The sequence below is a fragment of the Pan troglodytes genome, chromosome X (genome assembly GCF_028858775.2).
Source record: "Pan troglodytes isolate AG18354 chromosome X, NHGRI_mPanTro3-v2.0_pri, whole genome shotgun sequence".
In the NCBI taxonomy this organism is placed as follows: Eukaryota; Metazoa; Chordata; class Mammalia; order Primates; family Hominidae; genus Pan; species Pan troglodytes.
In genome coordinates this window covers 105,078,492-105,092,395 of record NC_072421.2, presented here as the reverse complement: position 1 = coordinate 105,092,395, position 13,904 = coordinate 105,078,492, and the positions used below count along the sequence as shown (strand labels likewise).

General features: G+C 50.1%; 1 protein-coding gene across 3 annotated transcripts in view; it reads right to left on the bottom strand.

The window, feature by feature from the left end:
- Window positions 1–2,548: 2,548 nt before the first annotated feature.
- Window positions 2,549–13,904, bottom strand: part of FRMPD3 (FERM and PDZ domain containing 3) — a 154,248-nt gene continuing 142,892 nt past the window's right edge. For all 3 annotated transcript variants that reach the window (XM_063804765.1, XM_054676467.2, XM_024353017.3), the window contains 2 exons: window positions 8,760–9,581; window positions 2,549–6,599 (listed from right to left, as the gene is read on the bottom strand). In XM_063804765.1, the coding sequence (XP_063660835.1) occupies window positions 3,448–6,599; window positions 8,760–9,581 (3,974 nt within the window). In that variant the 3' untranslated portion in view covers window positions 2,549–3,447. The remainder of the gene's footprint in view (window positions 6,600–8,759; window positions 9,582–13,904) is intronic.

Genomic DNA, 13,904 nt, shown 5'->3' with positions numbered 1-13,904 from the left:
GACCTTAAGGAGCTACCAGTGTAGTTAGTGCAGGGCCTTAGGGCTCCTGAGTTTTCAGACTGTCCAGTTGGGTCATTTTGAGTGGCAGTGGGCTTCAGTTTATCATGGCATTGACTCGCACTGAATCCCAACCTTAGTGCTGTGGGACAGTATGCCTGGCAGGCAGCACCCAGAAGAGCTCTGTCTGTAGTCCAAGGGCTGCTGCCTGTGGTTCCCTCCCATGTTTAAAGAGGAGCTTTGGCTTGGTGTTGAGGAACATGCAGAGAATCCCAGCCTGACTATGCTGCCCCTGACTGTGCTGCCCCTGGCTCCTCTTCAATGCTTTGCTTCCAAACCTCTTTAGCCATAACCTTTGCAGACATGGAAAAAAAGGAGTCTGTAGGCCGAGTGTGGTGGCTCACGCCTGTAATCCCAACAGTTTGGGAGAATGAGGTGGGTGGATCACCTGAGGTCAGGAGTTCGAGACCAGCCTGACCAACATGGTGAAACCCCGTCTCTGCAAAAAAAAAAAAAAAAAAAAAAAAATTAGCTGGGCGTGGTGGTGGGCACCTGTAATCCCAGCTACTTGGGAGGCTGAGGCAGGAGAATCACTTGAACCCAGGAGGCGGAGGTTACAGTGAGCTGAGATGACGCCATTGCACTCCAGCCTGGGTGACAGAGCGAGACTTTGTCTCAAAAAAAAAAAAAAAAAGAGTCTGTTATCAATCTTTGGAAGTGACTAAGTAGGATCACTGTACACAGTTGTGTAGCTTGTATACATAGCCAATGAGGCAAGTCGGGCTGGACAGGGCTGAAATTACCAAGCCATGTGCCCATCACACAGAGGGTGTCATGGTGGGGGCATGGGCAGCAGGAAGAACCTTTTTCTAATTTGGACAAAGATGCCTCAGGCTAGTGAAGACCTGTAAGTACCAGAAGAAAGTTAGGAAACAGGAGAAACAAAATAATTTCTCACCCTTGGGTAACTCTGAAGAGCCAGAAGGGTTAGCTCTGATTAGGGTCCTAATGCTTCCATACTATGGAAACAATCCCTCCTTCCCACCCCACTACATGGCCAGAGGCTGTTGCAAGGGATTCCATAGCCTAAACTGCGAGGCAGTCAGGCTGCACTCTGAGAGCAAGAAGGCACAGTTCAGAGGGAGAGGCCCCATTTCCCAACCCCAGTCTGAGGAGTGGCCTAAAATCCTAATTCCCAGGCCATCTGATACACTAGGCACAGAGCACACTGTGTTTCTCCACACAACCCCCCACACCACCTCCAGCCCTTCAGCTCTGAGGTCACAGCCATGGGGGCCAGGTGAGCCAGAAGCCTCGTGGTCAAGAGAAAGAGGTAGACAATTTCCAACTCCCATGAGAAACAGGAGGCTTCAAAGAGGAGCAAAGGGGATCCCCTGTGTGTTGGGGAGGTGGGAGGAACAGGGTCCTTAGCTGTCATCACCCACCAGTGCCCAGTACATAAGAGCAGGGGCCCAGGACGAGCACACAAAGGGCCACCACCAACCAACAATTCAAGGACACAAGGACACCCACAAAGAGGCACCGCAAAGACTTATTGGGATAGTAAGATGAATAGATTTAATCATTCTTGTTTGAAAAACAAGACTTAAATTAGTATATATATAATTTATATATTTTATGTAGTATATATACTATATACAGACATTAGAAAATGTTTCCTCTCCATGAGGCTGAGGGAGAGGTGAAGGATGGCGGTGGAATGACACAGGCAGGGGCTGAGTGGCGAAGTTGGGAGAAAAAGAAGACCATGTCAGCACTCCAGCTTGCAGTGGCTGAGGGGAAAAGGATTCCCCACTGGCTGCATCTCTGGCCCATTCAACAACTTGGTCCTGGGGGAGGAGAAGCAAGGAAGTGAGGGGCTGGATTCTGCAGAAGAAACTCCCCTCCTCCTTGCCGGGAGAACTCACCACTCAGGGAGACTTTATTGCACTAGGGGCTACCAAGGATGGGCAGGGATTAAGCACAGTGTACATCTTTATAAAACTCACATCAGAATGAAAGATTTCACATGGGCCTCTGACACAGTGATGAAACAGAGGCAGACACAGGGCACAAGGGTGTGGGAAATGGGGAGATATGGAGAGGCGGACGAGAAGCAATCTATACAGAAGAAACATTGGCTTTCTTTGTTCCCTACAGTGGGACAGTTGGTAGGGACTCCGTGTCTTCACTCCCAGGAAGGTTGCGGGGGTGGGGGCGTGGGGGGAGGGTTGGCAGCGGTGGTGGCGGTGGTGGTGGCAGTGGTGGCGGCGGCGGCAGCGGTGGTGGCAATAGGAGGTGTGTGTCAAGGTGGATGTTAAACAGTGTGAATTCCCTTCCAGATGGCTCCAGAGAGGGAGAAAGGTGCAGGACTGCACCGGGTAAGGCGCTCAGCTTCTTTTCTTAGAGAGACAAATCCACAGGGTCAATACACAGCCAAAAGCATATACTCAGGATTAACATATCACGCTAGCTTCCAGAAGTTTAAGATATAGTCATCAACACCCCCCACCCCTACCCCTTTCCCCCCTCCCCCCACCCCCCTCCCCGATCCACAGCTAAGTCAAACTCCCAAGGACAGTCTGTCTGGTAGAGAGATGTTGAGAGAGAAGCCTCATGCCTGCAGCAACAGCCCCTGAGCTGGGCTGGGCCGGGCTAGGCGAGCTCCTAGGCCTGCACTGGGTCTCCCCAGGCAGACGTTTTCATCAGGTACCTTACCCAAAATGAGTGGGGTGATCCCAGATGCTTGCTCCCTAGTGGACTGAGCTGCCCTGCCCATCAGTGAGGGGCAGGGCACTTTGGGGATGGCTGGTGTGGAGCTACTGGACCTGGAGGTGAGGGCTCACCAGGCTGCCGGCCAGTTGGGCCGCTGCAAACAGCCTAGTGTGGCTGTTTTCTGCAGACATCTCACCCATGCACAGGCCCCCAGGGTGGCATCTGCCAGGTGAGTGTGAGCCCAAGGTGGATGGGCACATCTGGACTGAGCGCCCTCTCCCCTTGGCACGGCAATGTGGCCTGCTGCTACTGCCACTGCTCCCAGCAGGGGAGCCGATGCCATGAGGAGCTCAAAGCCTGAGGGTCCGCTTGCTTCAGGCCCTGGCTCCCCCAGCGCCCAACACGGATTGAGCAGGAAGTGAGCCTGATGTCACCTCTCAGCCCCAGAGAAGAGATAAAATACAGCTCTGCTGTGAGCAGAGTGAAGAGGGGCCTTTGCCCTCACAGTGAGGCCCAGAGGCCAGGGAAGGGGTGAGGACACCCAGGGCGGCAGCTAAGCCTGCAGCCCTTAAGAGAGAGCCTCAATCAAGAGAGTTTCCACTCCCCGGAGACTGATGGGCTCTTGGACCCTGACTGGCCCAGCAGACACACACACACTCACCACAAGATGCAAGGACCACAAAGCTCAAACCTGGGGCCATGGTTGGGGAAGGGGGACAGGTGTGGGCAGATGCCCTACTTAATAAGGGTTTTTAAGGAGTGGGTGAATGTGCTCATAACAGTCGCCGAAGTTGGGGAGCCTGGTGGATGCTCTGTGGCTGCCCCTGCAGCTGCTGCCACCTGCTGCTGCTGCTGCTGCTGTTGTTGCTGCTGCTGTTGTTGTTGCTGCTGCTGCTGTTGTTGTTGCTGCTGCTGCTGTTGTTGTTGCTGCTGCTGCTGTTGTTGTTGCTGCTGCTGCTGTTGTTGTTGCTGCTGCTGCTGTTGTTGTTGCTGCTGCTGCTGGTTAAGGTTACGGGCTGTGGACTCCTCAGCTGCACGCAGCAGGAAGGTGTAGTTCCTCACCACCTCTTCTACCTTGGCCAGCAGCTCTTGGCGCTGGGCCTCGGAGCGCACAATGAACACCAGCCGCACGAAGGTCTCAATGAGGCTGCTCAGCACCTGGAAGCTGCCCGTGATGGCTGCCAGCATGTGAGTTGGGCTCTTGTCCACATTGGCCACACGGCGGCAGGAGGCCCGGAGCTCCTTGAACTTGAGAGCTAGCTCAAGCTTATACTCGGAGATCTGAGACACATAGGGCTTGGGGGCACGGGCCTCGGGGCTGGCCACACACTGCCGCAGGACTGTCAGCAGCTCATTGGTGTCCAGCCGGGCAGCCAGGAAGCCATCAGGGAGGCCATAGGCATGGGCCCGCAGGGCATTGATCTTGGCCAGGCTCCCCTCGAAGGTGGAGACACGGAGGTCAATCTCCTGAGTGCGGGAGGCCTCAGGGCTGCTGCTGCTGCAGGTAGCAGCATCCAGCACCTGCAGGGTCCTGCTCACCACAGGCACCACCTGCTCGTCCAGCTTCATGCCAGGCAGGATCTTCATGGGGATAGAGTAGGAGAGCTCATCCTTGCCATCACTGGCATCATCTGCCATGTCACACTTGCGGTAGTAGAAGCAGTAGCGGATGGAGCAGCACTTGCTGCTCTCACTGTCCTCGTCTAGCTCGGCAGGCTTCCGGTACACCTCCTCGGGCAGTGAGAACACGGCCATCTGTCTGGGGCCTTTGGTCTCTGGGGCAACCTGGACATAGGAGGGGTCTCCCAGCGTCGGTGACTCCAGAGACCTGCTTTTGGGACCCAAGGCTATGGGGAGGCTTGCCTCTACCTCCTTGGCCTCCCTGGGCAGCATGCCCAGGGGAGGATGTGGGTAGACATCCGAGGTCAGCGAGGCCCTGTCACCCTGGTCCAGCTCACTGATACTGTAGCGGCGCATCAGTTTCCTGTAATTGGGAGCTCCCAGACACTCGCCCCCCGAGGCACACGTGGTCAGGCACGAAACACCACTCTCAGGGTCCGATCGGCACTCTCGGGACTCCAGGCTGGTAGAACGAATGCGCTGGACATTGATGGGGCTGCTGAGGCTCACGCCTGGGCTAGCCTCTGGCTGCCTCTGGCTAGGGAGGACTCTGTCCCTTTCCCTCCCCCGGAGGCTGGGCACTGGTGTCTGGGTGGCTTGTGGCCGGCCCCCCCGGCAGATGCGCTTGCAGTCACAGCTGCGCCTCTGCTCACGGGACATGCCAGGCCCCTGCTGCACAGGGCTGCTGCGGAGCTGGCAGCTGCAGCGGCCAGGTGCTGGAGGTTGCAGGTACTCGGTGCCTGGCAGCTCCCCCTGGCTTGGTGGCTTTAGAAGTTCCTCAAGGAACTCCAGTTCATACTGCTTTACCTTCTGCAGTTGGGCCTGCCGCTCATCTGTCTCCTTCTTCTGGCGGGTTGGGAAGGTGGCAGAGAATAAATTGCGTAGCCGGAAAGGACCTCGGGATGACTTGGGTTTGGCAGGGCCTTCAGAGGTCGAGTGGGCTCCATTGAGAGTTGTTTCAAGCTTCCTAGAGGGCATGGTGCTCACCTGCCTGCTGGCAGCCTGAGACCTCAGTGGGCTCTGGCCTCGAGGTTGGCAGCTGGGGCTCTGACCTCGAGACTGGCTGCTGGGGCTGTGGCCATGAGGCTGGCAGCTGGGGCTGTGGCTTCTTGACTGGCAGCTGGGGCTCTGCAGAGCCATGGGGTAGGTAGCTCGGGGAACCAGGCTGGTCTCTTCGAGCTTGCTTCTTTTGGGTGTGCTCTCCAGCTGCGCCTTCTCCCCTTGGCTGGAGATGGTGCCCTGCTTCTGCAGGGTGGGCTTACCACCCACTGGCCCGCCTTTGCCTGCCACCTCCCCTGTAGCTTGCTTGCCCACTGACTCTCGGCTTGTTCGCAAAAGATAGCTTTTGGGAGGGAAATTTTGAACAGGCAGACTGTCCTCTTGTTGGGAGAGGTGCAGGCTGTCAGCCCGGCTGCCTGTGGGTGCTCTGGGGCTGGAAGAGACCTCTGCGCCCAGCTGATGTTGAGAATTCCGTGAGGTCTCTGGAGCACTGGGGCTAATTTTGAACTTCAGATTCTTACTGGCACTGCTGCTCATCATGCTAACCTCTGGCCTCCCCATGCTGGCCTCCAGCCTTCTCTCACCCCTGCTGGGGGGGTTCCCCAAAGCCCCACCAGCAGTGACTAGACTCTTACTGTGAACCACTTGCTGTAGGGCGGCTGAGATGATGGCAGGGGTCACACTGCTCTTTGGGTCGAGGATAAGCTTGGGGCTCAACCTGACCTCCTTGGGCAGGTTGTCCCTCAGCTCAGAGACCTGCTCTTCACTGAGGGATGATGTGGCTGCCCTCAGTGACATTTCTAGGCCTGCCCTAGTGTGGCCAGGCCCTTTGTCCTCAGGAACTGGGGACAGCAGACTCAGATTCTTCTGTTCACTAAGCTGTGGGGACAGTGCTGGGTGCACTGCCAAGGAGTATGTTCGTTCTCCCTGTACCTGGCCCTCTGACTGGGGCAGCTTCCTCCGAGCGCCAGGGGGGCCAGGACTCTGGCCTGTGGCAATGGGTTGGAGAGATGGGTTGGGATCCGGGCGCCCAAGAGAGTAAGGGGCCGTAAGAACGGCCTGGGCTGCACAGCTCTGGATCCGGAAGGGCAGGTCCTTGCGGGCAAGGAGGCTGTCCTTGTTGAGGTGCTGGGCCAGGAAGTAGGTGGTGTTCTGGTGCTGCTTCATGGCCGACATCATCTCTGACATGTCTGTGAGCTCTGAAGAGTTGGTTTCATGACCTGAGTCCAGCGATGATTCAGGAGTGATTGTGGCCAGCACAATCAGACCTGGAGGAACAGGGATAGGGCTTGTTATGCTTACTGAAATCAAGTTCTTTTCCAGCTCTACACGGTTGTCCCTCGGTATTCATGGGCGATTGGCTCTAGGACTCCTGAAGATTCCAAAACTTGCAGATGCTCAAGTCCCTGATATGAAATGGCATAGTATTTGCATGTAACCTATGTACATCTTTCCATGTACTTTAAAGCCTCTCTAGATTACTTATAATACCTCACACAATGTAAATGCTATGTAAATAGTTGTTATACTGTGTTGTTTAGGGAATAATGACAAGAAAAATCTGTACATGTTCAGTATAGACATATTTCTTTTTTTCAAATATTTTTGATCTGCGGTTGGTTGAATCAGTGGATGCAGAACCCTCAGATACAGAGGGCTGACTATATAGGAAGTGCATAGAAGCCAAGGTTAGCCAGCAGTATTTCCAGCTGGAGAAAAACAGTCAGGCCTGGCGAGAATGCAGGGCTGAGGGTGGGAAGAGTGGAGGGGAGGGGACAAAGAGGGGCAAGCTATAAGAAGGGGATGAAAGGCCGGAATCCAAAACAGAAACAAAAGAGGTGGCGAGAGGATCTGGGCAGTTTTATGGCAAATTACCATGTGAATCACATGCAAAACAGCATGCTAATCACAACTATTTTTAGATTCAACAGCTAGGAAATTTTTGTTAATTGTCCTAAAGAGGGGCTGGCAAAGAGAGGTCTCTCTCTATCCCTCCTCATCTGGCCAGGCCCGCCTACAGTCATTGCAGCTGAGGCCATTTAGCTGAGCTTGTCCTCTCTCCAGCAGCCACGCGGGACTCAAGCCTGGGAGCAGCTAGCACTCTCTCCAGACTCTAAGCAAAGAGAAATGCCAGCCCTGGGGGCCAAATACATGGGGGTTGTCCAATGTCAAGGGTGTCCTCACACACGGAAAAGGCAGGCTCTCTCTGACCCCAATCCCTCGTGGTCCCTATTCCTCCCTATTCCTTTTCTGTTGCTGTGTCATTTACCTCTTCTCTTTCTTTTTTCTTTTTTTTTTTTTTTAGAGTCTCACTCTGTCACCCAGGCTGGAGTGCAGTGGTGCAATATCGGCTCACTGCGACCTCTGCCTCTCAGGTTCAAGCGATTCTCCTGCCTCAGCCTCCTGAGTAGCTGAGACTACAGGTGTGCACCAGCCCACCCAGTTAATTTTTGTATTTTTAGTAGAGACAGGTTTTCACCATGTTGGCCAGGCTGATCTCGAACTCCTGACCTCAAGTAATCTGCTCACCTCGGCCTCCAAAAGTGCTGGGATTACAGGTGTGAGCCACCACGCCCAGCTCTCTTCTCTTTTTTTAAGGTGTATGTATATGGAGGGACATATGTGTGACTATGGGTATGTGTCTGACATGTGTTTGTCTACAAGATGGACATACATGTGTTTATAACAGGGAACAGCATGCATGTTGTACGGTTCTCCTGTGAACTAATACTTAGTTACAATAGCTACCACTTACTGAGGCCTTACTGTGTGCTAGGCAGTGCTTACATGCTTTGCATGAATGATCTCATTCAATCCTTATGACAACCCCATGTGATAGAACTACTTTTATAAAACCCATTTAAGATGACGGAATGAGGTTCAGAGAGAGTAAGTGCCTTGCCAAAGGTTACACTGACAATGATTGAAGAAACCAGGACTTCGGTGCATCTGATTCAGAGCCCATGTTCTTAGGCAGGATAAAGACCTCAGCCACGAGCAGTGATGGCCCTTGGCTCCCCTGGTCCCAGGTCACTAGGTAGTGAGTTGGTCGTTTTGCTTTTCTTTCAATCATGTGCATGCTGGATGTTCTGTTCTTCACCTGTCTTCTACATCTCTCACAGTTTTTCTCTGATCCTCCATCCTGGCCTGCATCCATAGCTGTCATGACCCCAATCCCTGGGATCTATCTGTAAGGCATTTCCAAAGAGATGCAATGACGAGAGCCAGAACTCTAGCTAGAGCTGAGCAGCTGCTCCCTGCTGTAACATCATTGCTCCTCTGACCCTATCTAAACAACCTTTGGTACATCCACTGCCCTGACATACCTCAGTGACTCTGACACCTATTTGGGAAGACACAATGTTAGCTACTGGCCCTTGTTGGACAAGAGAAGGGGGTGGAAAGAGGGAGAAGGAATCGGTCATTACCTGCAGTCTGTGGGGGTGGTGGGTGTGGTCCATCCTCGGATGCAGCCAGGGCTTCTAGAGCCTGCAGAGTGGACACCAGGGCATCATCTAGCTCCTGGGCATGATCTCGAACTGTCCGGGTCTGCACACTGTCAATCAATGTCACTGGAATCTCATCGTACAGAAGCCCACGCAGGTGGCGTCCTTGTTCCTGGCTCTGGACAGCCCGGCGCTTGGGGTCATCCTCATCAGAGCTGTTGTCTCGGAAACCAGGGGGTGGGGCAGCAATGGCTGGCAACAGAGAAGTTGTCTCATTTTCCTCCTCCTCCTCCTCCTCACTCCCAGGTGGTGGGAGGGACATCAAATCTACTATATTGTCACGAGAGGAGCCAGGCTTCCCACCTTTGCGAGGGCCCAGCTGCTCCTGAAGTTTGGCTTTGCAAGAGTCACAGTAGAAAGTCAGGGCTTCAGCCCCAAGGGAATTGTCCAAGGTGTAGGACCGGGCCCTGCTGGCACAAGGCTCGTGGTCTAGGCTAGCTGCATCAAAGTCATCAGGGACTACCTCATAACCTTGGCCAGAGCTTTTGGATGTGGGGTCAGACTTGGTTCGGGGCCTGGTCTCCTCAAAGAAGATTAGGTTCTCGTTGACATCTGTCCGGCTTTCCTGCTCCTTCCTTTGTTCCCGCATATGGAGGTAGCAGAAGCTGACAAGCTCAGAGTCGGCAGGCGGGGGCGTGCAGCGGCTCGATTTCCTGGGGCTGGTGCCCATGCTGCCCACATAACTACTCTCCTTTTTCCCCAGGTGGCCCCCAGTGACAGGGCGGTGGGCGCTGTGCATGTAATCTAAACCCAGAAAGAGAATCAACAGATGAACCCTGGTGCCAAGGATTGTGAATGAGCTCCCTTGTTGTCTCTGGCCCATGTCTCTGCAGAACAATCGAGTGGCAGGTCCCAAGACAAAGCATTACCTGGCTGCCAAAGATTAGGGGTAGGGAAGTTGATGAGCTATGTTACTGCTGACCCTGAAAGTAGAGTGAATAGAGTCTAATAACCTGAGCTGCTAATAGCCCCATCACCTCTGAAATGGGAAAAGGCATGGGGTATGGTAGGGGTCGGGGTGAACACCCTGGTTTAGGGCCTGGTATCTGGGCACAGCTGGACTCTTACATGGATACCCTCTATCTGAAAGTCAGCTGTAAACGTATGTCCCACTTGGAACTGTTCCTACCCCTGTCCCCACCCCTTTTCAGAGCTTTTCCACCAGTGCTCTGTTGTTCTTGTTATCTTGAATCTCTTCTAGCAGAAGGAAATAAATCTGACAAGTTACTAATGCTTTAGTCAGAACCTGTTAAACAGGCTACACATAATGCCTAAGAGTTTGCATTTCAAAGAGGCCTGTTGATGGAGGGATCCTAAAAGAATAAGGCTCTATATTAGAATTCCGGGGTCTGAATGTGTAAAGTATATGGGAGATATGCTGGGATGTGCATATGTGGGAGGAGGGCAGGGGAAGCATTCTTATAATTCTTCAAATTTTATTCTTTTCTGCATTCATGCAGGGCCAGCCCTACCTGCTACACATACATATGGCAAATGCTCTCGTCAACCGCTCTTAATGATGGTAGGTGTGTGCATCTGAGAATTATCTATAGCAAATGCTTTATCTGTGAATACCTTCTCTCACTGTTTTTGGAGCTCTTCCCCATTTTATCTGTGAGAATATACTCGGACAGCAGACAGACAGATAACAAACAAGCACTAACTTAGGCTAAGGTCCTAATATACATGATCCTACTTATTCTTCATAACAACCCAATGAGGTAGTTATTATCATTATTCACATTTTAAGGATAAAGAAACTGACTCACCTAAGGTTACATAGACCAAGTGGTAGACTGGATTTCCGCCTAGGTCTGAAAGACTTCAAAACCCATGTTTTTAGCCATTACCCTTATAACTCATCATGGTGGTCAAGATGCTGGAAAACAAGCCTTCAAAATGCCACTCAAACTCCAGTTTGACAGAGTCAATATGCCAGTGTTGCCTTTCACTAGAGATTACATCTATGACAAAAGTACAGCACTGGCACCTAACAACAAAACTCCCAAATACAGGAAGAAAAAACAGAATTGAAGGGAAAAATACACAATTCAACAACAGTAGTAGGAGACTTCAATACTCTACTTTCTTTCTTTTCTTTTCTTTTCTTTTTTTTTTTTTTTTTTTGAGACGGAGTCTCACTCCGTTGCCCAGGCTAGAGTCCAGTGGTGCGACTTCGGCTCACTGCAGCCTCCGCCTCCTGGGTTCAAGTGATTCTCCTGCCTCAGCCTCCCGAGTAGCCAGGATTACAGGCGCCTGCCACCACGCCCGACTAATTTTTTGTGTTTTTGGTAGAGGCGGGGTTTCACCATGTTGGCCAGGCTGGTCTCAAACTCCTGACCTCAAGTGATCCATCTGCCCTGGCCTCCCAAATGCAGGGATTACAGGCGTGACCCACCGCACCCGGCCAATACTCCACTTTCAATAATGGATAAAACAACTAAGCAGAATATCAACAAGGAAACAGAGGACCTGAACAATACTATAAATCAAACTAGACCTAACCGAAATCTATAGAACCATCTACTTAACAGCAGCAGAATATACATTATTCTTAAGTGCATATGGAACACTGTTGTGAATAAACCGTATGTTAGGATATAAAATAAGCCTTACTAGATTTAAAAGGAATAAAATCATACAAAATATATTTTCTGAGCACAATATAATTAAATTAGAAATCAGTAACAGAAGGGAGTCTGGGAAATTCACAAGTAGAAATCAAACAAAACACTTTTTTTTTTTTTTTGATACAGGGTCTTGCTCTGTCACCTAGGTTGGAGTGTAGTGGTGCAATCTTGGCTCACTGCAACCTTCTCCTCCTGGGCTGAAGTGATCCTCCCGCCTCAGCCTCCCAAGTAGCTGGGATTACAGACACCTGCCACCACGCCCAGCTAATTTTTGTATTTTTGGTAGACATGAGGTTTCACCATGTTGGCCAGGCTGGTCTCAAAATCCTGGCCTCAAGTGATCTGCCTGCCTCGGCCTCCCAAAATGCTGGGATTACAGGCATGAGCAACCGTGCCCAGCCAAAACACTCTTAAATAACCAGGCTGTCAAGGAAAAAAATCACAAGAGAAATTAGAAAACACTTTGAGATGAATAAAAATGAAAATACCACATACCAAAATTTATGGGATCTAGCTAAAGTCGTTTTTTTTAATTTTTTATTAATTTATTTTTTGAGACGGAGTTTTGCTCTTATTGCCCAGGGTGGAGTGCAATGGCACGATCTCAGCTCACTGCAACCTCCACCTCCTGGGTTCAAGCGATTCTCCTGCCTCAGCCTCCCAAGTAGCTGGGATTATAAGCATGTGCCACCATGTCTGGTTAATTTTGTATGTTTAGTAGAGATGGGGTTTCACCATGTTGGTCAGGCTGGTCTCGAACTCCTGACCTCAAGTAATCTGCCTACCTCAGCCTCCCAGAGTGCTGGGATTATAGGCGTGAGCCACCGCGCCCAGCCTAAAATAGTTCTTAAAAGGGAAATCTGTAGCTGAAAGTGCCTACGTTAAAAAAGAGGAAAGATTTCATATGAATTACCATAAACTTCCACTTCTACCTTAAGAAACCAGAAAAACAAGAGCAAACTAAGTAGAAAGAATGAATAAGACCTACTATTTGATAACGCAATAGGGTGACTACCGTCAATAATAACTTAATTGTACTTTTAAAAATAACTAAAAGAGCCAGAGTAATCAGACAAGAGAAATAAATAAAGGGCATCCAAATTGGTAAAGAGGAAGTCGAATTGTCACTGTTCACAGATGATATGATCATATACCTAGAAAACGCTGAAGACTCATCCAAAAAGCTCCTAGATCTGATAGATGAATTCATTAAAGTTTCAGGATACAAAATCAATGTACACAAATCAGTAGCACTGCTATACACCAACAGTGACCATGCTGAGAATCAAATCAAGAACTTCACCCTTCTTACAATAGCTGCAAAAAAAATAAAACACTTAGGAATATACCTAGCCAAGGAGGTGAAAGACCTCTACAAGGAAAACTACAAAACACTGCTGAAAGAAATCACAGATGACACAAACAAATGAAAACACAGCCTATGCTCATGGGTGGGTGCAATCAATATTGTGAAAATGACCATACTGCTAAAAGCGACCTGCAAATTCAACGCTATTCCCATCAAAATGCCATCATCATTTTTCACAGAACTAGAAAAAAAAAATCCTAAAATTTATATGGAACCAAAAAAGAGCCCGCATAGCAAAAGCAATCCTAAGCAAAAGAACAAATCTAGAGGCATCACATTATCAGATTTCAAACTAGACTACGAGGCATGGTACTGGTATAAAAATAGGTACATAGGCCAATGGAACAGAATAGAGAACCCAAAAATAAACCCAAATACTTACAACCAACTGATCTTCGACAGAGCAAACAAAAACATAAAGTGGGGAAAGGACACCCTTTTCAACAAATGGTGTTGGGACAATTGGCTAGCCCCATGTAGGAGAATGAAACTGGATCCTCATCTCTCACATTGTACAAAAATTAACTCAAGAGGGATTAAGGACTTAAATCTAAGACCTGAAACCATAAAAGTTCTAAAAGATAACATTGGAAAACCCCTACTAGACATTGGCTTACACAAGGATTTCATGACCAGGAACTCAAAAGCAAAAGCAATAAAAATAAAGATAAATAGTTGGGACTTAATTAAACTAAAGAGCTTTTGCACAGCAAAAGGTACAGTCAACAGAGTAAACAGACAACCCACAGAGTGGGAGAAAATCTTTGCAAACTATGCATCCAGGACTAATATCCAGAATCTACAAGGAGCTCAAACAAATCAGCAAGAAAAAAACAAACAATCCCACCAAGAAGTTGGCCAAGGACATGAATAGACAATTCTCAAAAGGAGGTATACAAATGGCCAACGAGCATATGGAAAAATGTGCAACATCACTAATTATCAGGGAAATGCAAATCAAAATTACAATGCAATATCACCTTACTCCTACAAGAATTCACCATAATGGCCGGGCGCGATAGCTCATGCCTGTAATCCCAGCACTTTGGGAAGCTGAGGTGGGCAGAT